Source organism: Astyanax mexicanus, chromosome 3 (genome assembly GCF_023375975.1).
Source record: "Astyanax mexicanus isolate ESR-SI-001 chromosome 3, AstMex3_surface, whole genome shotgun sequence".
NCBI classification, from domain to species: domain Eukaryota; kingdom Metazoa; phylum Chordata; class Actinopteri; order Characiformes; family Acestrorhamphidae; genus Astyanax; species Astyanax mexicanus.
Genome location: NC_064410.1, coordinates 32,462,123 through 32,483,387, shown reverse-complemented (window position 1 = coordinate 32,483,387; position 21,265 = coordinate 32,462,123). Strand labels below are relative to the sequence as shown.

The following is a 21,265-nucleotide window of genomic DNA, read 5'->3' as shown; positions in this document are numbered from 1 at the left end:
ACTGTTTTTCCCCCTGCACACACTCTCACACACACACACACATACACATGCAAACTCGCACACACTTATAATAATAATATCAGGATGGTGGGTCAAGAATAATTTGTGTTGTAAATACATCACCAGTGTCCAATATTAAATATACACTAATTGAGCACTTATGTGTTATAATAATGTGCCCCATATGAATTATATATACATATGTATTTAGCAATATATAATAAAGATTTATTATAGTATATATTTAGGGAGGGGTACAGGAGGCAAGCGAGAGAATAGCTCCAGTCTTTTTGGGTCATCTATTCTGGAATATGAGGAGCTATAAGTGTTTGGGGGTTGGGATGGTGGCCTATTTCTGCCTCCTTCAGCACTTACTATGTGGGGAAAAGAAGAGAGAGAAAAAGAGACATCGGGAAAGAGAGAGAGAGAAAGAGAGAAGTTTTCTTACAGTACAGGATGGTATGGTCCAGTACCTTATTTCTTCTCATCCCTTATGGAAAAGCGAACACAATTATTCTGTGAAACTTTTGAAATTTCATATTTGTTCTCTGGTATTAATTAAAATTACGTAAAAAGTATTTCTTCTGAATATCTTCCCAAACTTTAATAAATATCTGCTGTTTTTTACTAGTGTAACTCTCCAACAGTTGTAGAACATACATGTGGAACATAGTTGTGTCAGGATGTGACATCAGCGGAATCCAGACCAATCACAAGGATAACACAGCTGCGCCCCCTCTCTTCAAGTCTGAGCAACCGAAACCAACAAGCTGGTGAGCAACCATTTTAATTAGCTAAGTAGCAAGTTATGCAAATATTTACCAGATTATTTTGTTGTGTAACTGGTGTGAAATGACAAGAACTGCAATTAAACAAACATTTGTTTGCCAGTGATAGACAGTTGTCAGTCACAAATGTTCATCACAATATTATGACCACACAGTTCTCTGGGAGGTCTAAAAAGGAGGAATGTTTTATCTTATTTATGCTTTGTTTTGTTTAAACTTTGCAAAATGCTTCACATAACACCCAAGTTTAGAATTATCCAAAAAATCTATATACTATATATCCACATATAAATGTTTGCAGGGGTTTAAAAATATAACAAAGAAATATTTAAGGGTCCATCCTACATGTGTTGTTGTTCTCTCTAATGTTCCAAATATTGAATTTGTTTGAGCTTATAATTGTGTTTTATAGTTAATTTTCTCTACAATTATTTGCAGCTTCTCTTCATCCCTCAGAATTAAAAAGTTACTGTGCATTTAAAACTTAAATAAGCTCTGTTTAGACTGTTATATGTTGTGAAAAATCTCCTAACACCTAATAAATAGGCGGAGCTAAACTGCTGTGTGTGACTATATGTAAAGGTTTGCAGAGGTTGTGATACATTAGTGTTTTTCACAGTTTAATTAATTGTTCCTGTGCAGAGAAAAACATGTATCTCCATTTTGATCAGTTTTTAGTTGTATTACTGCATCATTTGAACACAGCAGCCGTTTCTCACATTGTCAAAATATTATGTTGAATGGATCAAAATGACCTGGAATTACAAGTTTTTACATTAACTTCAACTGAATAGCTGCGTTAATGTAACACAGCTATTAGGGAGATTGCTTGTGTGTTTTATTTAGAGAGTGACAATATGAAATACATTATGAAGTCCTAATATACAACACTATTTTCATTTTACGATGAAGATAATTTGGTTTTCTGTGAAATGAGCCCTTTAATCATAAAGTTCTCTTAAACTCTTATTAAAAATATTTGTCTCAGCATGAAAATATCTTTGAAACTGCTAAGATAAAGATGTTGGTGTTCATGTTGATGAAACAGGACCCAAGTGTACCTCTCAAAAAATACTGAATAGATCTAAGTGAGCACATTCAACTGGATTCAGTGCTACTTTCTTTAAAGTTTTGTATCACCCCAAAATATTTACTCTTAAATTTTTAATACCAGCTTTGATATTGATTTAATATTTAATCACTGGCTCTTTGATGCTTGCAGTAAAAATGAAGAGTTTATGCTGGAAATGCACAAGATTTCATAGAAAAATATTCAGTTTAAAGCAAAAGTGACTTGTCATGTTTTGCCGCTTCTCTATGCTCTTTGAGATCATCCTCAGCACAGCAGATCCCCTTGGGGCAGCGTGGAATTTGTTCTTTATACACAGCCAGCACTACACAGCCTCTGCTAGAACACATGACCTTCTGGATTAATATCTCTTAACCATCACTGCGTTGATATAATAGGAATAGGTGATAACATACAGGAAAAGAGATAACTACTGAACATATTTTGTATGTTAAAAGTCCCAAAGGAGAAATTAAGAAGAGGCATCTGCACACTCAAATCCATTTAAAGTTATTTTGGATGGATTTCTGTGTGCAGATGATTGTTCTAAAGCTTTTTTGGTCCAGCACATCAGCCGAGGCATGTTACCTGGTGCTTTGTTTTTTTTGTTTTTGTAAACAACAGTGACAAAAATGTAATAAAACAGTTTATAGTTTAAAACTTTTTTTTAATCCGGTGATTTTGGATGAACATGTAGGCTCCAGAAATAATTAAACTGTGGGTTTAAAAAAAAGATAAATGTTGACAATGATATTAAAATACTTCAAACATTGAACAGAAACTACTGAAATACAAAAAAAAAACTAAACAATGTTTAAAATCTGTTAGAAAATGACATTTACTGATGAGCCAAACATTACAAACACCAGCCTTAGGCCCAAATCTATTTTGAGTGTAACTAAGGAGAGGTGGTGAAATGTTTGAGAGGTGTTTGAAAAGTCCCTCTGTTTGAAGTGTGCATCTAAAAAAACTCTGTTTGAAGGGTCATGTAGCCCCAGCACTTCCCCCTACACTCAGTCAGTTTAACAAAAATTGGAACACCCTACATCTAGGCATCTGTGCAAAACAGATGCGTAGGGCTAAGTGGTAGGGCCAAATGGGGTCGGGCTTAAGTGATGTAATTTAAGATATGCAAAACATCTAAGAAAATGCCTGTGGACCCCAGAGCCTTAATTCATCTTGGATTTATGGGATCTCTGGCTGCTTGTACAGCCATCTTGCTGGTGATTCTTTATAACCGTCTGGTTGTGAATGAACCTCTGACAAATCTCCATTTGGAGGATGATGTATCTCTAACACTTCTTCACCCTATCCCTCCATCCCAACAAGAACCAGAACACCTAAGTCTGGTAGTGGCTGGGGGAAGGAATGAGATCGGACTGGGTCTAGGAGTTTAGGAATGAATGGAGAGCAGTGAGATCAGGTGTCTCTGGCGCGGTTCTGCGCAGAGGGCGCAGATGTAACAGTGCAAATTAGACAACAGCACAATCACTCACCTCCTTCATTCCTGCACCCCTTCCTTCTTCAAAGCTTATTACCATGGAAACAGGGTCCAACCTCCCAATCAAAATTCACTGCGCATCTTCCCAGACGCCCCATTACCAACAACACTTATATACACAAACACACACACACCAACATGCAGCATCAAATGCAAAATAATTTTCACAATATGAGTGCGAGCATTTCAAAGGTTAATGTATAATAAAAACTCCTGGAAATAACACGTTAGCCGCCTCCGGCTGGATTGCATCCTCAGCGTGTTCTTGAGAGGAATTTTTACATTTCACTGTAGTCTGGTTCAGAGTTTAGTCTGAAGCAGCTCCCTCTCCTCCAGCTCTTATACTTCACTCTAGAGACAGAATTTAAAAACTATTTTCTTTAAAGATATCAGTTTTTGGTTTACCTTTTGTAATTTAATAGCATTTTATAATGAAAATAAAATAAATCTTTGCTTATTTCATAAATAAAATGAGTCAAAACCAGTTAGTTTAAACATGCATTCCTGGAAAAAGTAAGCAACAATAAATTACTATAACTGGCAATGATACAACCCCATTTTTTTTTCCAGTTGGGACGCTGTGTGAAATGTAAATAAATGTAAGTACAAACACAACACAATGCAATGATTTGTATGACTCAGACACATTTTAATTTACAACAGAACATAAAGCATATATAGTAAACCTAGTGAAAACAAAGTAGATTAAAGTATACTAAGCATTATTGTGGTATAGCGCACCAAAGTGTACTAGTAGCCACATTATTAATCAGTATATTTAAAGAGTGCTAAAATCAAAAAAGGAATGCTTTTTTGTTCTTATAATACTTATATAAATTTATAAAAATTGTACAAAAGTCTGTAAGTGTACTTAACTGTACTAAAATGGAATTATTTTAAATGTACTAAAGTACACTTAAACATACTACTTCATGTATGTCACTGTTACAGAAGTGAGGGGATGGACGTAAGTGCAGAATAATTATATTTATTTAAATTAACAAACTAAAACAAATTAACAAACAAACAAACAAAATAAACCAAAGTTACACTGAATACAAAACACTAAACTTGAAAACAGGAAGCTAACAAACATCAAGAGACATGAAACAAACCTGATCACGGACAGCAAACAAACTAACAAAAGACTAGACAAAGAAGGCTTGAAACAAAGGGGCTTATATACATGAGGAGGGAACAGGAAACTGGAAACACCTGAGGATCAATCAAGAGGGGGCGGGGTTAAAAATCACTGATGACAGGGTGGGGCTAGGGCGGAGACAGGACCAAAACACAACAGAAGCACATGGCTGGGAAACATGACAGGTAAACAGAGGGGCAGGAGCACAAGAGACCAAATGAGGGAGAAACACAAGGCAGACATGGGCTAAGCTGTGACAGTAACTCCATATTTTAAATATGTTTACAGTGAAATTATAATATATTTAATGAGTATTACAACTGTGTCACTATTATACATTGGATATATTAGGAATGTACTATAAATTTATGTTAAATCAAGTCAAGTCAAGTAGTTTTATTATCAATACTGCATATGTACAGGACATACAGAGAATTGAAATTACGTTACTCTCCTTCCAAAATTACAGCAAGTACAGAAATAGATATATAATATAAAAGAATAGGAGACACTTTATTTACAATACAACAAGGACACAGTAGACATACGTGAGACAGAAGACAATAGTATTATAATGATGGGGGGTGAAAATAAGATATATAATAAAGAATGAGAGACATTATACACACAATACACAAATAGACATATGTAAGACAGAAGACATTAGTGCAAGTGATGGGGGGTGATGATGGATGGGATGACAGTACAAGTATAAATGTATCTAATATAAATATATTTATATTAGAGTACAAATATGCTTCTTGTTCCTGTCTTTTGTAAGTAGCACGCCTCTAGTATACTTCGTTGGGCATAAAAATATATTTTAATATACTTTACTACAATTTTTTGTGTTACAAATTTACTTTTTTTTTTTTTTTACACATTTAAATGTGTCATTTAGCACGGTATCCTATAATTTACTTATACTTATTTTTTCCTAATTATAAATACAAAGCATTGAAATACATTTTAACTGTTAAATTAATGTAATACCTAAATATATATTTTAAAACATTTTACCAATGTAGTAATTTAATTTATTTTCTAAAAAGTTACATGATACATTGCATTTCAAGTGAACTGCTGTGACAGTGTTTTTTAACATACTTTGCTAAATGTACAAAAGTATATTTGGACATAATTATTTTAGAAGTATGTTGAATTACATTAAACTAAAGTGTACTTCATAATAGTCTTTTTTTAAATGCACTATATTGAACTTTTTTTAAATGTATGATGAGATTTTACTGTTAAATTTTACTTTATCTGTTAGTATATTTACAGCATACTTTCTCAATATGTTTTAAGTACAATTAAGTGCATTTTTTTCACCAGGGAAACTTTTGCCGAGAGTAGATGGCAGCAATTCTAGATTGTATAGACATGATACAGTTTTACTTGCTTTTGTGAACTGCCCTGTATTCACAGACAGTGACTTGTGGAAAAGTTCCTGATCACATGCAGTGATTTTTAGTACAGAATCCTGCCCGTGTCTAATGAGGTGCTACCTGAGGGCCGAAGATCATCAGTGTCCAGTATCGACAACTGGGCTCGTCCCTTTGATATTATATGATGAATGGTGGGTTATCCAATTTACAGTTTAAAGGTAAATGACACTATTTATTTTCTTGTTTTTATCACAAATTTGTAAACCTCTGCCTTTTTCACTCCTGTGGTAACTTTTTAAAATGTATTGCTTCCATCAAGTTCTAAATTAGTTGATGTTTTTCATAAAATAGTTAAATGTCTCACTTTCAACATCTGATTTATGTTATGTTACACTGTATCACTTTGAGAGAGACACGAACACACAACTACAGAAAGTGCATGCTTGCAGTTATCGCTGCTAACAATAGTGTAGTGGAACAAAGCTGCTGACGGGCTGTATGTGCTGAGGTACTTTCTCAAGGGGTCAGAAAACAGGCAGGTGGGAACAGTGAAGTCACAACAGTAAAGCAAAAAGCAATGCAAAAAATGTGATTCTGGTCCATATTAGCAAACTCGCAGAGCTTGTTTCAGTTTCTTAGCTGGTTTGGGGGTTTGAGTGGCTTTTGACTGTTTTGGATCAGTAAAGATTAATGAAGTAGGTGTACAAACCTAAAGCACAAAGAAAAAAATAGGCCTAAGCCCACGGGTTGTCAGATTCATGCTCATTAAGAACAAAGTGTTCATGACGGCACAAGCAACAGTAACACATCAAACAGCAAAGTAGCACATAAAAACTCTACCATATACCATCAGCACACCACACAAAACTTAAAGCTTCACCAGGAAACAGATTTGTGGTTTTGTGTGTGCTGAGAATAAGCTCAATTCAACTGATCATATTTCAAGGTCTTCTAAATGTAATTACCTGTGGCAGGAGAAAAACATAATAGATCTCTGAATTTCTAGTAACAGAAGTACAAAAAAAAAATCAAAATTTACTGTAAAGCTCAACTACTCTATTGAATTAGATAGTTCGGTGACATTAAGAGACCACTTCAGTTTTTGAATCAGTTAATCTGATTTTGCCATTTATAGGTAGGTATATGTTTGAGTAAAATGAACCTTGTTGTTTTATTCTATAAACTACAGACATTTCTCCCAAATTCCAAATAAAAATATTTTCATTTAAAGCATTTATTTGCAGAAAATGAGAAATGGCTGAAATAAAACTTTGCAAAATTATATTATATTTAATAAATTATATTCATAAAGTTTTAAGAGTTCAGAAATAAATATTTGGTGGAATAACCCTGGTTTTTAATCACAGTTTTCATGCATCTTGGCATGTTCTCCCCCTCCAGTCTTACACACTGCTTTTGAATAACTTTGTACCACTTCTGGTGCAAAGATTCAAGCAGTTCAGCTTGGTTTGTTGGCTTGTGGTCATCCATCTTCACTTGATTATATTTGATAGGTTTTCAATTTGGTAAATAAAAGAAAATTTTTAAGTGGTCTATAATTTTTTTTCAGAGCCATATGTCTTAAAATCAATATTGCATGAGAACCAAAGCTAATGCAACAGGTCAATTTTTTATTTATTTATATGCAATATAATGCTATAATGATTTCAGGCATTTGCCTCATTTATGGTATAGAGTAGCCTATATAGTATAGCCTTGTTACATCACTCATCTGTAACATGTAACCAAATCAATTGTGCCATTTAGAAAAGTTTAACTTTATGAACCGTGTCATTTATACTAAAGTGATTAAAAACATGTTGCCACAAAAGGCTCTCTTAATGCTGTCTTGCTCGTTGTTATGGTTGGTCTTAACCATAGTTTCGAAACAATTCTGAATCAAACTATCATTAGATTTCATCCAGTCCTAAAAATAAATCCCTCTGCTATTGCATAGTTTATAAACTAATGTTAGAACTTTACACTCAAAATAAATTCTCTTAAACCCCTTTACAGGTCAGCCAGAATTTGTTAATTTTCTGCTTGATATTTCACAACTAGATCTTAAGGATTTCTATTAAAGCATTACATAGAACCTTTCCATGTTTATTAATTGTAGTGGATACAAACGAAAATGTCCATGTCCTCAAACCCTTTGTTTTGTTATGGTTATGTTCACTTTTAAACACGCAGAATTTGGGGTTGATTCTCATGTGAAATAATTAGGTGGAGAAGAGACCAGACAGGCAGTTTCAAGTGCCCTGTAGATAAGTTTTCAGCATTTTACAGCAGACAAAAAAAAGGATATTGTACTACACTTGTAGTGCATATATGGACCAGTGCCTAAACTTTTTCCAATGTACTCTTGCAGCATTACAATTACTTTTTTAAAGGTGAAAATTAATGAAAGATTTCTGCTCAAACATCTTGGAACATTTGGATACCCCTTTATTGACCGTGGTCCTCATGGCCTGTAGCCAAGAATAACTTCTCTAAATAGACCAAGTTTGGGGTTTAAGCACTCAAAAGTGGCAAAGAGAAAAAAGGGCAAACATTTGAAAGAGCCAAATTCTGAAGCACTGATGTTCATTTATTTACAACCAACACAATAGTCACAGCAAGATTGATTTTTTTTTTCACAAACAAAAGCAGTACCATTTTTGCCCCCAGTCATTATTTACTGTGCTATGTTATAATTAATTCCACTAAATTAACTGCAGACACTGTACACAAAATTCACTGTTCAAAAATACATTCAGAAATAAAATAAATATTTACAACTGGCTGTTGTACTTACAATTTTTCCAAAACACAAACTTCTGCTACGCCAAACTGCAGGACATTAGCAAGGGGCTTTGTTCATAAAAAAAAAAAATTATAAATCAAGGTCTAGTGGATAATGGACCTCCTATCCCTTGACCTTCTGAGGGGGTTTAATGTTGAAGAGGTCCTTCAGGTTGACCTCTGGGTCAACATGGTGTGGTATTTTACGCTCGTTGAACAACCTGGACAGGTTGGCCTCCACTTTAGCCTTGCGGGAGACGCGCATGCGCAGAGCAAACAGCCTCTGCAAGTTGTCCTCCACCAGGGGGCGCTGGCTGCGACCCTCCAAACGCTTCTGCCACGTCTTACTGTTGCACCTCTTACGCTGCTGCTGAACACAAACAGCTTTAATTAGCAGATCACATTTAATGAGCAAGAGCCTTTCAAAGGGTTGTAGAACCATCACTTAATGCACTTAACGTTTTCTTTGTCTTTATTACAAACACAGCTCTAACAAACCATTAGTGCTTCTTTACTGGCATAATTAAATCAGTAAATTACCTTTTAAAAATGCAGCAAAAGTACTGGAACTGCCAGAAAATTAATATATACTTGTATACTACAGGTCATATGGGTCCTAATATTTGAAATTAATGTCTATAGTCCAATAGTACACCTTAAATGTTATATAATATTTACTATACCACAGTTAGTTCAAACCCTTCAATGTAATTGGCTGAGATGTCATTATCAGCTGGGAATGCACTGCAACCGAAGCTCTCCATGTATTACTCCACCACATACAAGTAACCTAGCAACAATGCAGCACTTACAAGCCAAACAGTGCAGCTATAACCAAACAGATCATATGTTCTTGATATGTTCTTGATATGTTCAATAAACTGCAATAATGAAACTGGGGTATAAAATCACAATTATACACTCAAGGTTTGTGCTACAGCAGTGCCAATATTACGTATGTTCTAGCACTCCCTCTTGTGTATTATTGCTTGAGTTTCTCAAGAGAAAGTAGCACATCCAAACCTTATAGCCATTATACCCCAAACCGTAAAACTAACAAGGGCTGAGGTATGGGGCAATTCTTTGCAATATGGCCTTTAATAACCTAATAACTAATCAGTGTGAAAACTCAGGTTTACTTAATAAAGGGATGAGATTCTTTGCAACTGGGCACAGGGAAATGTGGGATGTACTTTCAAACTTTTGCTGCATTAAAATAGCCCCAGTTTACAATATGTACAATTTAGCTATTTATATTACATTGCTTTAAAGACAAACAAGCTTAGTTTATCCTGTTTTTATAATGTCCTGACTCATTACATTTGTCTGCATGTGCAGACTGAGAAAGCCAAGATACCAGCCTTAAATAGATCAGTATGTATTTAACTTACCAGCTGAATAATCAGATAATTGCATAAATTTGATAACCAGATTGAGTGCATCTAGATGCTCACTATGACAGCATCTATATCTACAACACCATCTATAAACATGAACCAAAGTACTGATACAATCCAGGCTTTCAGATGTCTGCTAATGATTTTAGCATGTCCTGTTATCTACCATTACATTTAGAGCTATAATTAATAGATCAAGACCATTTATGACTGAAAGGGGAACTTAGTTTTAATTACTTTTATATTATAAAGAAGGTCAGAGTCAAAGCATCAGAGAAGAGATGATCCAAGATCTTGTCCTGAGAGGTTGTCATAATTGATAGAATCAGATTCTAAATGACTACCCACTACTCAGAGGCAGTGCGCTACATGCCCCGGTCAGTAATTTGTATTAGCCATTCAGTCCTGAGGCTTAGTTTGGGTAGTATGACCTTCACATGCTAAAAATATTCTTATCTTGCCATTAGCCAAAGGATCCCTAAGGGAAGCCTTTAGCACCAGTGCCAAACTCCAGATGGCCAGAATAGCACAGACTGTTATCCCTGCTTTACCACACCTGACACCCGCTGCCACTTCACAATACAACTCTAATTAAATACATGAATCAGGACAGCTTAAAAACCCTGTGTTAACTAGAGATGCAAACCTGCCATAACTGCAGGGCCAATTAAAGTAGGTTGACAAAAAAACAAAAAGGTTCCCAAGATGTTAAAGCTGGAGCCAGCGTTCTAACTGAAACTGGCAATTAACAAGGAGTTGTGTCAAGTGTGCTTGAGCAGGAAAGGGACAAATTTGCAGAAATCCATTTCTATATTTTGTTAAACCAGGTATAGATTTTAGGTATCAGCAAAATTGTTGGCCATTTATATAACATTTTCTACAGTTCTCAACAGCATAAAACATCAACACGTAAAATGGATGGGTCCATTATTGCCAAAGCATAATTGTAGTACTAATCTGAAATACTAACCATGCCGCTGTCAGCCCTGCATACATCCCTTGCATTTATACTAAAGAAATTAAACTCTTTAGGTTTATAAACCTGTACATCTTCAATGAACTGTAAAAGTAGTTCTGAACTCCATTATTTTACTAATGTAACAAATTTACCTAAAACTTTTAAGAAAAAACATTTGTTCTTTAAGTAGGCAATTCCTCCGGCACAGAAAACTACTGAAAAGTTTATCGGATTCATACCAAATGTTCTGATGGTTTAGTGCTTACCCTCATTTTACCAGCATCGGGGTCATGATGACGCAGGTGACGGGCCAAACTCTCCTGTTAGAAAAGATTGAGGGGGGGGGGGGGGGGGAGGAAAAAAAACTATTGGACACTGTTTTAGTAAAACATCTTAAAATTACAAACATTCTACATTTTTTAGGAAAGTGGATTTTAAAGAAGTAGTAAAATCCTTTAACACTATTTAGAACTACACTACATCTAAATATTTGTGGAAACTTGTTCAAAGAAATTCTACCTTACATTATACCCATTACTGGCAGACTGTCTAAGATCATGTAGAGAACTACTGAAAAATAAAATAGGACTCTAAAGCAGATAAACATGACTCTTGCCCTGCATTGGGACTATGCTTATTGCTTGGTATGGGCCAGAGTATAAAGCCACAAGACCATAATAAATAGAATTACATGCCAAAAATCATGTATACTAAACTAAAAATAAATCCCAAAACTGCAGTTTTCAGATAATGTTAGTGATACTAACCCGCATGGCGAAGGCTTTGGTGCATCCAGGGAATGAGCAGGTGTGACGCAGGAGTTTGAGGTGGACTTTGCGAATGTGGTGCTGCAGGTTGAAGGTAGTGGAGAAGTAGGCCTGGCAACCTTCACTCGGGCACAGCAGGACCGGCTTCTGCAGGGCGTGGGTTCGTTTGTGCCTTCGCAGAGCATCATACTTCGCGAACGACTTTTGACAAGTGCGACATGTGAAAGAGGCTGCAAATAAACAAACAGCAACTTACCACAATTTGAATTTAAAATTCATATTTAAGAGCAAAAAGATTTTCATAAAGGGCTTTTTTGCAACCATTTGGAGATAAAATGCTATAATGTCCAACTCTAAACTAAACTGTTTTAACAACCCATTTCAAACATATTGCTTTAGCAAAGTCAAAAGAATAAGTGCTCAAACCACTTAAAGCTGTTTAGTCAAGACTCAAGACGAAGTCACAACACAGAATGGCCAATCAGAAGAGAGCATTACACATTTCACAAACCCAGTAAAAATAAAGAAAAAAAAAATCGCTGTTTAATTCTAAAATGTGGTAATCTAGTCCCCCTTGTTTTGGTGTGTGTTTGAGATTTACCGGGGTGTTTAGCTGTGTGTTTCTGGAGTTTTGTCCAGGTATATTCCACTACCTTACAGTCAGCATGAGGGCAGCGGTAGCCTGTGGAGACAGACATAAAATAATCACCGAACTGCTGGGAAAAACTACCAGTAATCTCAACATACCAAAAACAAAACCAACATCACCATGTTAAACATTTGTTATACAGTTTAAAGTAATTTAGCTCTGGTTTTGTGTGTTGTGGATATTGCATTAGTATTTTTAATGTTCAGTAACTACTTTATACTAAGTAATTTGTACTTCAAATTCTACTTTAACACTAAAGTAAAATCAAACACTCTAGTTAAAAAAAAAATTGTTGCAGTGACCAATACTGTACCAGTACTGGTACTGGAACAGACAGTCAGTATCCTGATAGAGTGCACCGATACAATAAAGTTACTGATACTTGACTGAAGCCTGCTGCAACAATTAGTCAACATAATAAACAATGTTGATTTTTTAAGTTTTAAAAAGTTTATTAATCCAGTGGTCAGTGGGTCACCTTCATGAGTTTTCTCGTGGGATTTTTTACCCACGTGTGTGCTGAATGTTCTTCCACAACCAATCTTGGAGCACCTGAAAAAACATGTTAGAAAATTACTCCACCTGCACAAGCTTAGTCACCTTCCAGTCGGCAGTGTGATTTTTAAATGCACAGATTTAAAGTCTGGCCACTGACTTGAAGCATGCAGAAACACCATGTCCGGCCAGGTGAAGCTTCAACAAACGCCGTTTCCGAAACGTCAGCAGACAGTTAGAAAAGGTGCACTACACAACAGGGAAAAGCCGCAAATTATTTTAGAAATGGGATCAAACTGAACATAATATTGATGTTATCAGAAAATGACAGTAAGATTAATGTTACAAAAACTTGCATAAAAAGCACAGACTTGAGTATAGACCCAGACACACTAACCAAGCACAAAGTCTATATAGCACTGAAACAGGTTATTAGATAAGTAAGATTTATGGTGGCATAAAAACAACAAAAATTGGTCACATTATTTTCCTCTTATGTTAATTTTACATTTAAACATTCAAATAGACATGTTATGATTCTATATACAGAACCATTGCCTTTACCAAAATCCATGTTTTTTCACCACTGCAAAGAACCAGTTGAAAAACTACTGTACAAATACTTATAATTTAATTTTCTTAAATATGGTTCTTTGCCTGGTTAAAGCTTTAAAAATGTTCAAAAAGCTTAGCTTAACTTTCAGTACCATCACTTGTTCAATAACCTTAAATGTGTTAATCTTGTTCTATGGTAAGTGTGTGATTAATAAAAGCACTGTTCTAAAAATCTAAAAATATATTAATCAGTTGTGTATATAGAACACCAGGAACCTGTCTTGACATATTCAAAGATAAATTAGAGGACATACTGGACCAGTTAAATAAAGTTCAAATTATATGTGGGGATTTTAACATTGATTTATTAAATCCAAATGGGCATAAAAAGACAACAGACTTTATGAATTCATTGTATAGCAACAGTCTATTCCCTGTAATCATAAAACCATCCAGAATAACTACAGACACTGCAACACTGATTGACAACATATGGACAAACAAAATAGAAGCTAGAATAATTGGTGGACTGCTCATAATAGACATCAGTGATCACCTTCCAGTCTTTGCAGTATTTCAAAACATGTTTATGGTTAAAAAAGAAAAAAGGTCAAATACATTTAAATTAGTAAGACATAGAACACCAGAAACTTTAGCAGCTCTCAGGGTGGACTTAATGAAACAAGCCTGGACAGACATATATAAAAATAATGATCCAAATAAGGCATATGGGGTTTTTCTGTCCACACTAACAGGGTTATACGAAAAAAATTGTCCTTTAAGAAAACACAAAATAAGAAACAAATATGAGGGCAAGCCATGGATAACAAAGGGGATTGCAAATGCATGTAAAAAGAAAAATATATTATATAAAAGATTTATAAAACAAAGAACAAATGAAGCAGAATACAAATATAAGAGGTACAAAAACAAATTAATAAGTATTATGAGATTTAGTAAGAAGGATTACTATCAGAAAGTATTAGAGCAGTGTAGGAGCAACATGCAAGGAATATGGAAAGTTCTTAATAGCATAATTAGAAAAGGTTCTGGGAAAACAAGCAACCCTAATTACTTTGTAAAAGGAAACCATACAATTATAAATAAAGCAGAAGATATCGCTAATGGATTTAATGATTATTTTGTTAACATAGGATATAACTTAGCAAAAGAGATTGTGGAGCCTAGAAACAAGGATGGGATAGAATATGATATTATTACTAAAAACCCTCACTCCATTTTTTTTAGGGGCACTGATGAAAAAGAAATACTTGAAATTGTAAATAAATGTAAAAATAAAACATCTGCTGACTACAATAACATTGATATGTCACTGGTGAAAAATATAATAGAATGCATAGTGAAACCTTTTACACATATTTGCAATCAGTCCCTTCAAACAGGCATATTTCCTAACAAAATGAAAACAGCTAAAGTTATTCCTATCTATAAATGTGGAGACAGACATAAATTCTCTAATTATAGACCAATTTCTCTTCTATCCCAGTTTTCAAAAATTTTAGAAAAACTATTTGTCCACAGGCTTGAACACTTTATAGAAAAGCATAATCTCTTGAGTGATCATCAATATGGTTTTAGAGAACATAGGTCCACCTCGATGGCAGTGATGCAATTAGTAGAAGAAATAGCTACAGCAATAGATAAGAAGGAATATACTGTTGGAGTATTTATAGACCTAAAAAAGGCATTTGACACTATTGATCATGATATATTGTTAAAGAAACTGGAAAGATATGGAGTGAGAGGTATAGCATATTCATGGCTTAAAAGTTATCTAGGAAATAGATACCAATATGTGCAAATAGGCAATAGTAAATCGGATTTATTGAAGGTCACTTGTGGGATTCCTCAAGGTTCAGTGTTAGGACCCAAATTGTTCACATTGTACGTAAATGACATTTGTAAAGTATCAAAACTATTAAAAATTGTATTATTTGCTGATGATACAAACTTATATTGTTCTGGGGAGAAATTGGAATGGCTTCTGAATACAGTCGAAAGAGAATTGAGTACTTTAAAGAGATGGTTTGATATCAATAAGCTATCGTTGAATTTAGGTAAAACAAAGTTTATAATATTTGGTAACAGAAAAATCAGAAATGAAGCTAAACTTAGGATAGATGATGTTGAAATTGAAAGAGTATATGAAAATAAATTTCTGGGTGTGATAATTGATCATAAATTATGTTGGAAACCACATATTAATAATGTAAAAACTAAAATCTCTAAAACCATTGCAATACTGTATAAAACCAAACATATTTTGAATCAAAAATCATTATTTATACTGTACTGTTCTTTCATAGTTCCATACATGACCTATTGTGTGGAAGTATGGGGAAATGTTTATAAAACTAACACGCATCAAATTTTCATGCTACAGAAAAAAGCAATACGAATTATTAACCAAGCAGACTTCTATGAATCAACAAACAAATTATTTATTAATTTATGGGCTCTAAAATTCACTGATCTAGTTGACTTACACATTGCACAGATAATGTATAGAGTGCAAAACAATTCGCTTCCTGACTGTATTCAGAAGCTATTTGAATTGAGAGAGAATAAGTATGAGCTGAGAGCAACAAGTATGTTTAAAAAAATAAGAGCAAGAACAAATATAAAAAATAGATGTGTATCAGTCAGGGGGGTCACTTTGTGGAATGGTTTTAACAATGAATTGAAAATGTGTAGTTCACTCAGCAAATTTAAAAAAACTTACAAGAGAAAAGTAGTAAACTCCTATAAACATGAACAGTGATTAAATATGGAATGTGTGGCTTTTTTTTTTTTTTTTTTTTTTGACTCAATTTATGTTTTTGATTTGCAAAATAATGGAATATAGAATGTGAGATAATGTAAAAAGGATAGGCAAAAATAAGCCAAAGCTTCAGCCTATACCTTTTCGGTTCATATTTGTGTTGCTGATATGCTTATTAACAGAAAACATTTCTGTTTATGTGTATGTATATGTGTTTTCAACCGAAATAAACATGACTAAACTAAACTAAACTAAAACTGTTCTAAAGCAGAAAAAGGGTGAAAGCCGTTTCATACAATATAGAACTGAGAAACTGTAGTTGTATGAATTAAAGCCCCTGCAGGTCTACGCCCCTCACAGGCGTGTCTGAAACAATACATGCACAAGCAACTACAATACACTGACTCTTAGGCCCAATCCCATTTCAGCCCTTTCCCTACCCCTCCGTTTTGCACTTGCATCCCTAGGGGAGGGGTATCTATTCTTGTTCATGTTTATTTTTTAGGCATACTCCAAGCGGAGGGCTTTGAGAATCACTGGCAAGGTTGTGGCACAAATGGCTAGTAGATCTCAGAAGGTAGCAAGCTATCTAACTTTCCCATTCCACCTTAAACGGTGCAACAGACAGCAGAGGCTGCAGCCTCGTGTTTAAAGTGGTCCTGCAGTGCCCCCCTGTGTCCAAACCTTGAAGTACTTGTTCTTGTCTCCGTGTGTGTAGCGGATGTGTCTCTTCAGCTTGTCTTTACTGAAGAAGCTCTTTCCACAGCTCGCCACTCCGCACCTGCAGTAACAGACACTGAAAGTTCAGTACAGGGATCAGTAAACAGCTTAAATAACGAAAATAAATTAATAATCACTTGTTTTTTTTCTCTCCGTGTTGAAACTCGTGTCTCCTCAGGTGGGCTTTGCGGGAGAAGCTCCGCCCACAGTCCGCCACAGCACACCTGTGGGGTCGCTGGAGGACAAACAGCACAGGCTACCTTAGACAAGAGCTAATTAAACCATAAATCATGAGCACAAGAATAAAAACAAAACGGAAGACAAACACCTGGTTGCCAGACTTGTACAAAGCAATGGAGACCCAGACTTAAATAAAAGTAGAAGTGTTCTTTAAAAAAAAAAATGACTTGAGTAGAAGTTGAAGTGTTCTTTAAGCTCCAATCTTAAGTGGAAGTACTAAAATGTTCAACATTCTTTGTACTTAAGTACTGCAAGTAGTTCTAAAATGTATTACTCAAGTACGGAAAGCAAACTTACAGTACGGTTTGATGTAGTTATTACAGAAAGCAGTGAAACGTTCTCAGAGTAAAAGGCAGAAGAGGAGTAGTGAGGTCTTCTTATAAAATGAATCAAACCCAGTGACCGTACAGAGCATCTACCTATCTGGCAGTAATGATGTGGGTTTGGAATGATTAAACTTATTGAAAATATGTAATGAAATAAAAGTGGAAAAAAACATCACATCACTCCAGAACATACAGTATTTTAGTACTTAAGCACAATAGTGGAGTAATTCTACATAATATCTATAAATCTCTGCTGCTTACACATCGATTTATGTTTGGCAAAATCTTGTTAATCAAATTATAATTTACCCCTCATACAGTACATGTACACATTCAGTATTGCATATATTTATGTGCATGCAGCAATAACAGTTATACATATTTGGTCACCTCAGGTCAAAATACCAATACTCCACCCCCAAAGTAACAAAATTCAAGAGATTTGTTTGCAATATATTTGATTGGATCAGCATGTTCTTGGCACATATTCATTTGATTATGTTTAAAATCGTTATAATCTTTACTTGTACAAAAAACATGGATGCAAAAAAAAAAAAAAAGATTTTCACTAAAATTTTCTCTGTTGTACCTCAATATAAGGTACAGCCCCCGCGACAAGCCTTAAGTACAAATCTGTACTCATTTTTCTTAGTGCGTACCAGACTCAGAAGCTACAGTGGAGACTACAGTAATAGCTGCTCTTTGGGCCTTTGACCACTAGGTGTCGTTGTTGTGCACAATTTAAAACTCTGATACGTGTCAGATAAAAGCTTCAGAAATTTTGTTTCCTATCGGGTGTAATTTCGGGTGGTGGTGGGCTCACCTTGCCCGTATGGACGGTCTCGTGCTCTTCTAAACGCCACTTGCGCGTGAACGTGGCCCCGCAGTCCGCGTGCGTGCAGTTAAAGAGCTGCAGGCGCGGGGCGGCGTCCACCTTCCCTTTCCCGTGCTGCTGCATTTCACACACAAACACTGTGAGAAAACCTGAAGGATTTAAGTTCTACAGTAAACAGAGCTGAAATAGAGCTGCTGTAGTGATGCGGTGGGTACTAAAAGAAGCACGAGCGCCTTAACTGCCCTCTTTTAAGGCCCATCGTGAGATCATTATCACCTGCAGCAGTGTCCTCCTCATTAACACACCTGAGTCAGATCAGCTGCATATATTACCACAGCCCAGGCGTCAGGAACTGCACTGACTGTGTCTGAATCATTAGAAATGCTGTTTATTCAGCATTCATTCATTCATTCATTTATAATATCAGCTAATATCAGACCTTCTTGCAAAGAACGGATCAGTATCATTTATTCTTGTATGTATTTGTACAAAAATGGTCATGTTCACATTAAATCTGATGCTACAATAATTCTTAATAACCCACCTTCCTGTTTAGGCCAACTGCTTTGAACTAGTTACTCACTTCCCACTTCCAGTGACATTAATGTTTCTATCTAATTCCATCTAACTAGGAATTTTCTAACTGCTTTTACAGCTGGCATGGATATTTACCTGAATAAATTAGACATTTTTTAATGTATAATGACTCTGTATATATATTTGTACATGTATAAAGAAGATGCTATGGTTTGAAACATCAGAATGAAGGAAGCCATAAACCACTGATCAAAAAAAATTTGGTGGCCTATTGGTGGACGTTCAGCATTAAGGACGCAGTTTAGCCTGTACTTAAACCTATTCAAATTTTGTAAAATTTGTGACATACAGCTGCCAGGTACGTAAAATATATCACATTCAAATTGTTTATTTAAAATGACCCACATTTACATCACCAAAAAACTGCATCACAAGAAATTACAGTCCATGCACACAGACAACTAATGTGTGCATATTTTGAAGAATTAGGGTGGTTAAGGTGTCAAAGTGAGAAACATTAGTGTTGAACAATGGCTGATCCTGATATTAAGTGAACGGTTATTTGTCCAGTGAAACCCTACCCGCCCACCGGATGACCCCAACAAACCCCCATTGAAACCAGGCTGCTCTCACTGAGCCTGTGGGCTGCAGGAACTAGTGCTTGATTCCTAATGCAGTGTGGGGGTTTCGTCCAGCAGATGGCACTGCAGCAACACTAAAAGTTTAGCGAAATCCTCAGTGGAGAAACATGGACATTCTAGCTGCTCTTTGTTTTTTAATTTTGAAATAAATGGGAATATAAGACCAGTGGGTTTAAAACCAACCATCTGCCCATAAATATACTATTATTAACACCCGACCCCACAAATGCTACTGTTATTGTTTAGGAAATGTATGCTATTGCATTTATGAGTGCATCTATAAATAAATAAACAAACATCATTCAACATAAGACACTAATTTATATGTAAAATGCAGACTGAACTCAGTGTGTTTGTCGTAAAAAAGGTACAAAAGGTAGAGAAATATGATAGATATGCTCGCTCTCTCTCACACACACACACACACACACACACTACTGACTCTTCCTAACATACAGTAAACAGCTTAGCTTGTCAATGCAGGCCTCAGAAACCGCAGCCAGTTCACAATGTTCTACAGTTCCTGACACACCTGAAACTGACTGATTTAATGTACACCTGTATCAGTTGTGACTGCAGAAAATAAAATCACTTTATGCAGCAGCTAGGACAAATATGAACACTTTTAGTTACTGCTTATTTCCAACTAAACTAGAGTTACCACCCAAGAGCTTTACGCAGTGACAAACAATGGGTCTGGAGCTGAATCAGAGGTATTATTAGAGCACGAAAACACCTCAGTATCCACACTTCACTGGCCTAAATCTGTTTTTCGGTCGTTAAGCAGGTGAGAGACACGCCTAAACACACCTTTCGCGTCTTTATGTGGGTGACGTCACACTCCTTACCTTGTTAAATAACAAAAAATGACCTGTAATAAGAGCAACAAAAATGACACTGTAAACAATTTGACTTAGCTAGACTTAGAGCTAGCTAGCTAGCCTACTAAAACAGGTCTTAAACTTTAGGCTTCCCCTTAAGACGAAGTACTTACAACATTAAACCACTGTGTAAAGGACCATTAATCTAAATTGTCTAAGGGTGATGACATATATAACTGCAAATTCTGCTAACAGTCTGTAAAAGTAAAAAAATATCTCACAAAAAATGAATTCTAATAATTATTATACATGTAATATTGATAAGTTTTCCAACATAATTGTGACATATAGCTGCCAGGAACATAAAATCATATTAAAATCATATTTGACTTATTAGGTGGCACTAATTTAGTTTTTATGAATATGTAGATCTCCTAACACAACAGAAAGATTATTAATTTCCTAACTTTAGCTGATCACATCTACAATAAAATGTTTTCCTGTGCCAAAAATATTATTTTTATCATTAATATTTCCAGAAAATGTTTTGTCTGTTTTGTGTACTTCAGCGCTATATTTTATTCCTAAAGGTCTTAATATGAACACATAAACCAATAGAGAACACAACACACAAAACACCAAGAGTACAGGAGGGCAGAAGAGAAAAGGAATGGAGAAAAGGTTCTTCTACTATTTCTATAATAAGAACAAATTAATGTAAATGTATTAAAATGGGCCTATTATAATATTAGTCATTTGGTGTATTTTTTATTTTGTGCAGAAATCCACTTTTTACAAAAACAGTAATATACAGGACTGAAAAGGCATTTTTTATTTATCATTGAAAAAGCAGATTAAGCTTTAACACTTG

At 35.1% G+C, this 21,265-nt stretch overlaps 1 protein-coding gene across 2 annotated transcripts; it reads right to left on the bottom strand.

Moving 5' to 3' along the window:
• Window positions 1-8,456: 8,456 nt before the first annotated feature.
• si:dkey-208k4.2 (C2H2-type zinc finger protein) lies at window positions 8,457-18,626 on the bottom strand. Of its 2 annotated transcripts, none has more exons than XM_007230782.4 (9): window positions 18,384-18,626; window positions 17,132-17,229; window positions 16,959-17,055; window positions 13,098-13,186; window positions 12,921-12,994; window positions 12,395-12,475; window positions 11,794-12,023; window positions 11,293-11,346; window positions 8,457-9,041 (listed from the first exon to the last, which is right to left on the bottom strand). In XM_007230782.4, the coding sequence occupies exons 1-9, from the start codon at window positions 18,516-18,518 to the stop codon at window positions 8,796-8,798; spliced, it is 1,104 nt and encodes a 367-aa protein (XP_007230844.3). In that variant the 5' UTR covers window positions 18,519-18,626; the 3' UTR covers window positions 8,457-8,795. The 2 variants fall into 2 exon arrangements, with proteins under 2 accessions (XP_007230844.3, XP_015463437.3); XM_015607951.3 differs by having other exon boundaries at window positions 8,457-9,038; window positions 18,384-18,625.
• Window positions 18,627-21,265: the final 2,639 nt, after the last annotated feature.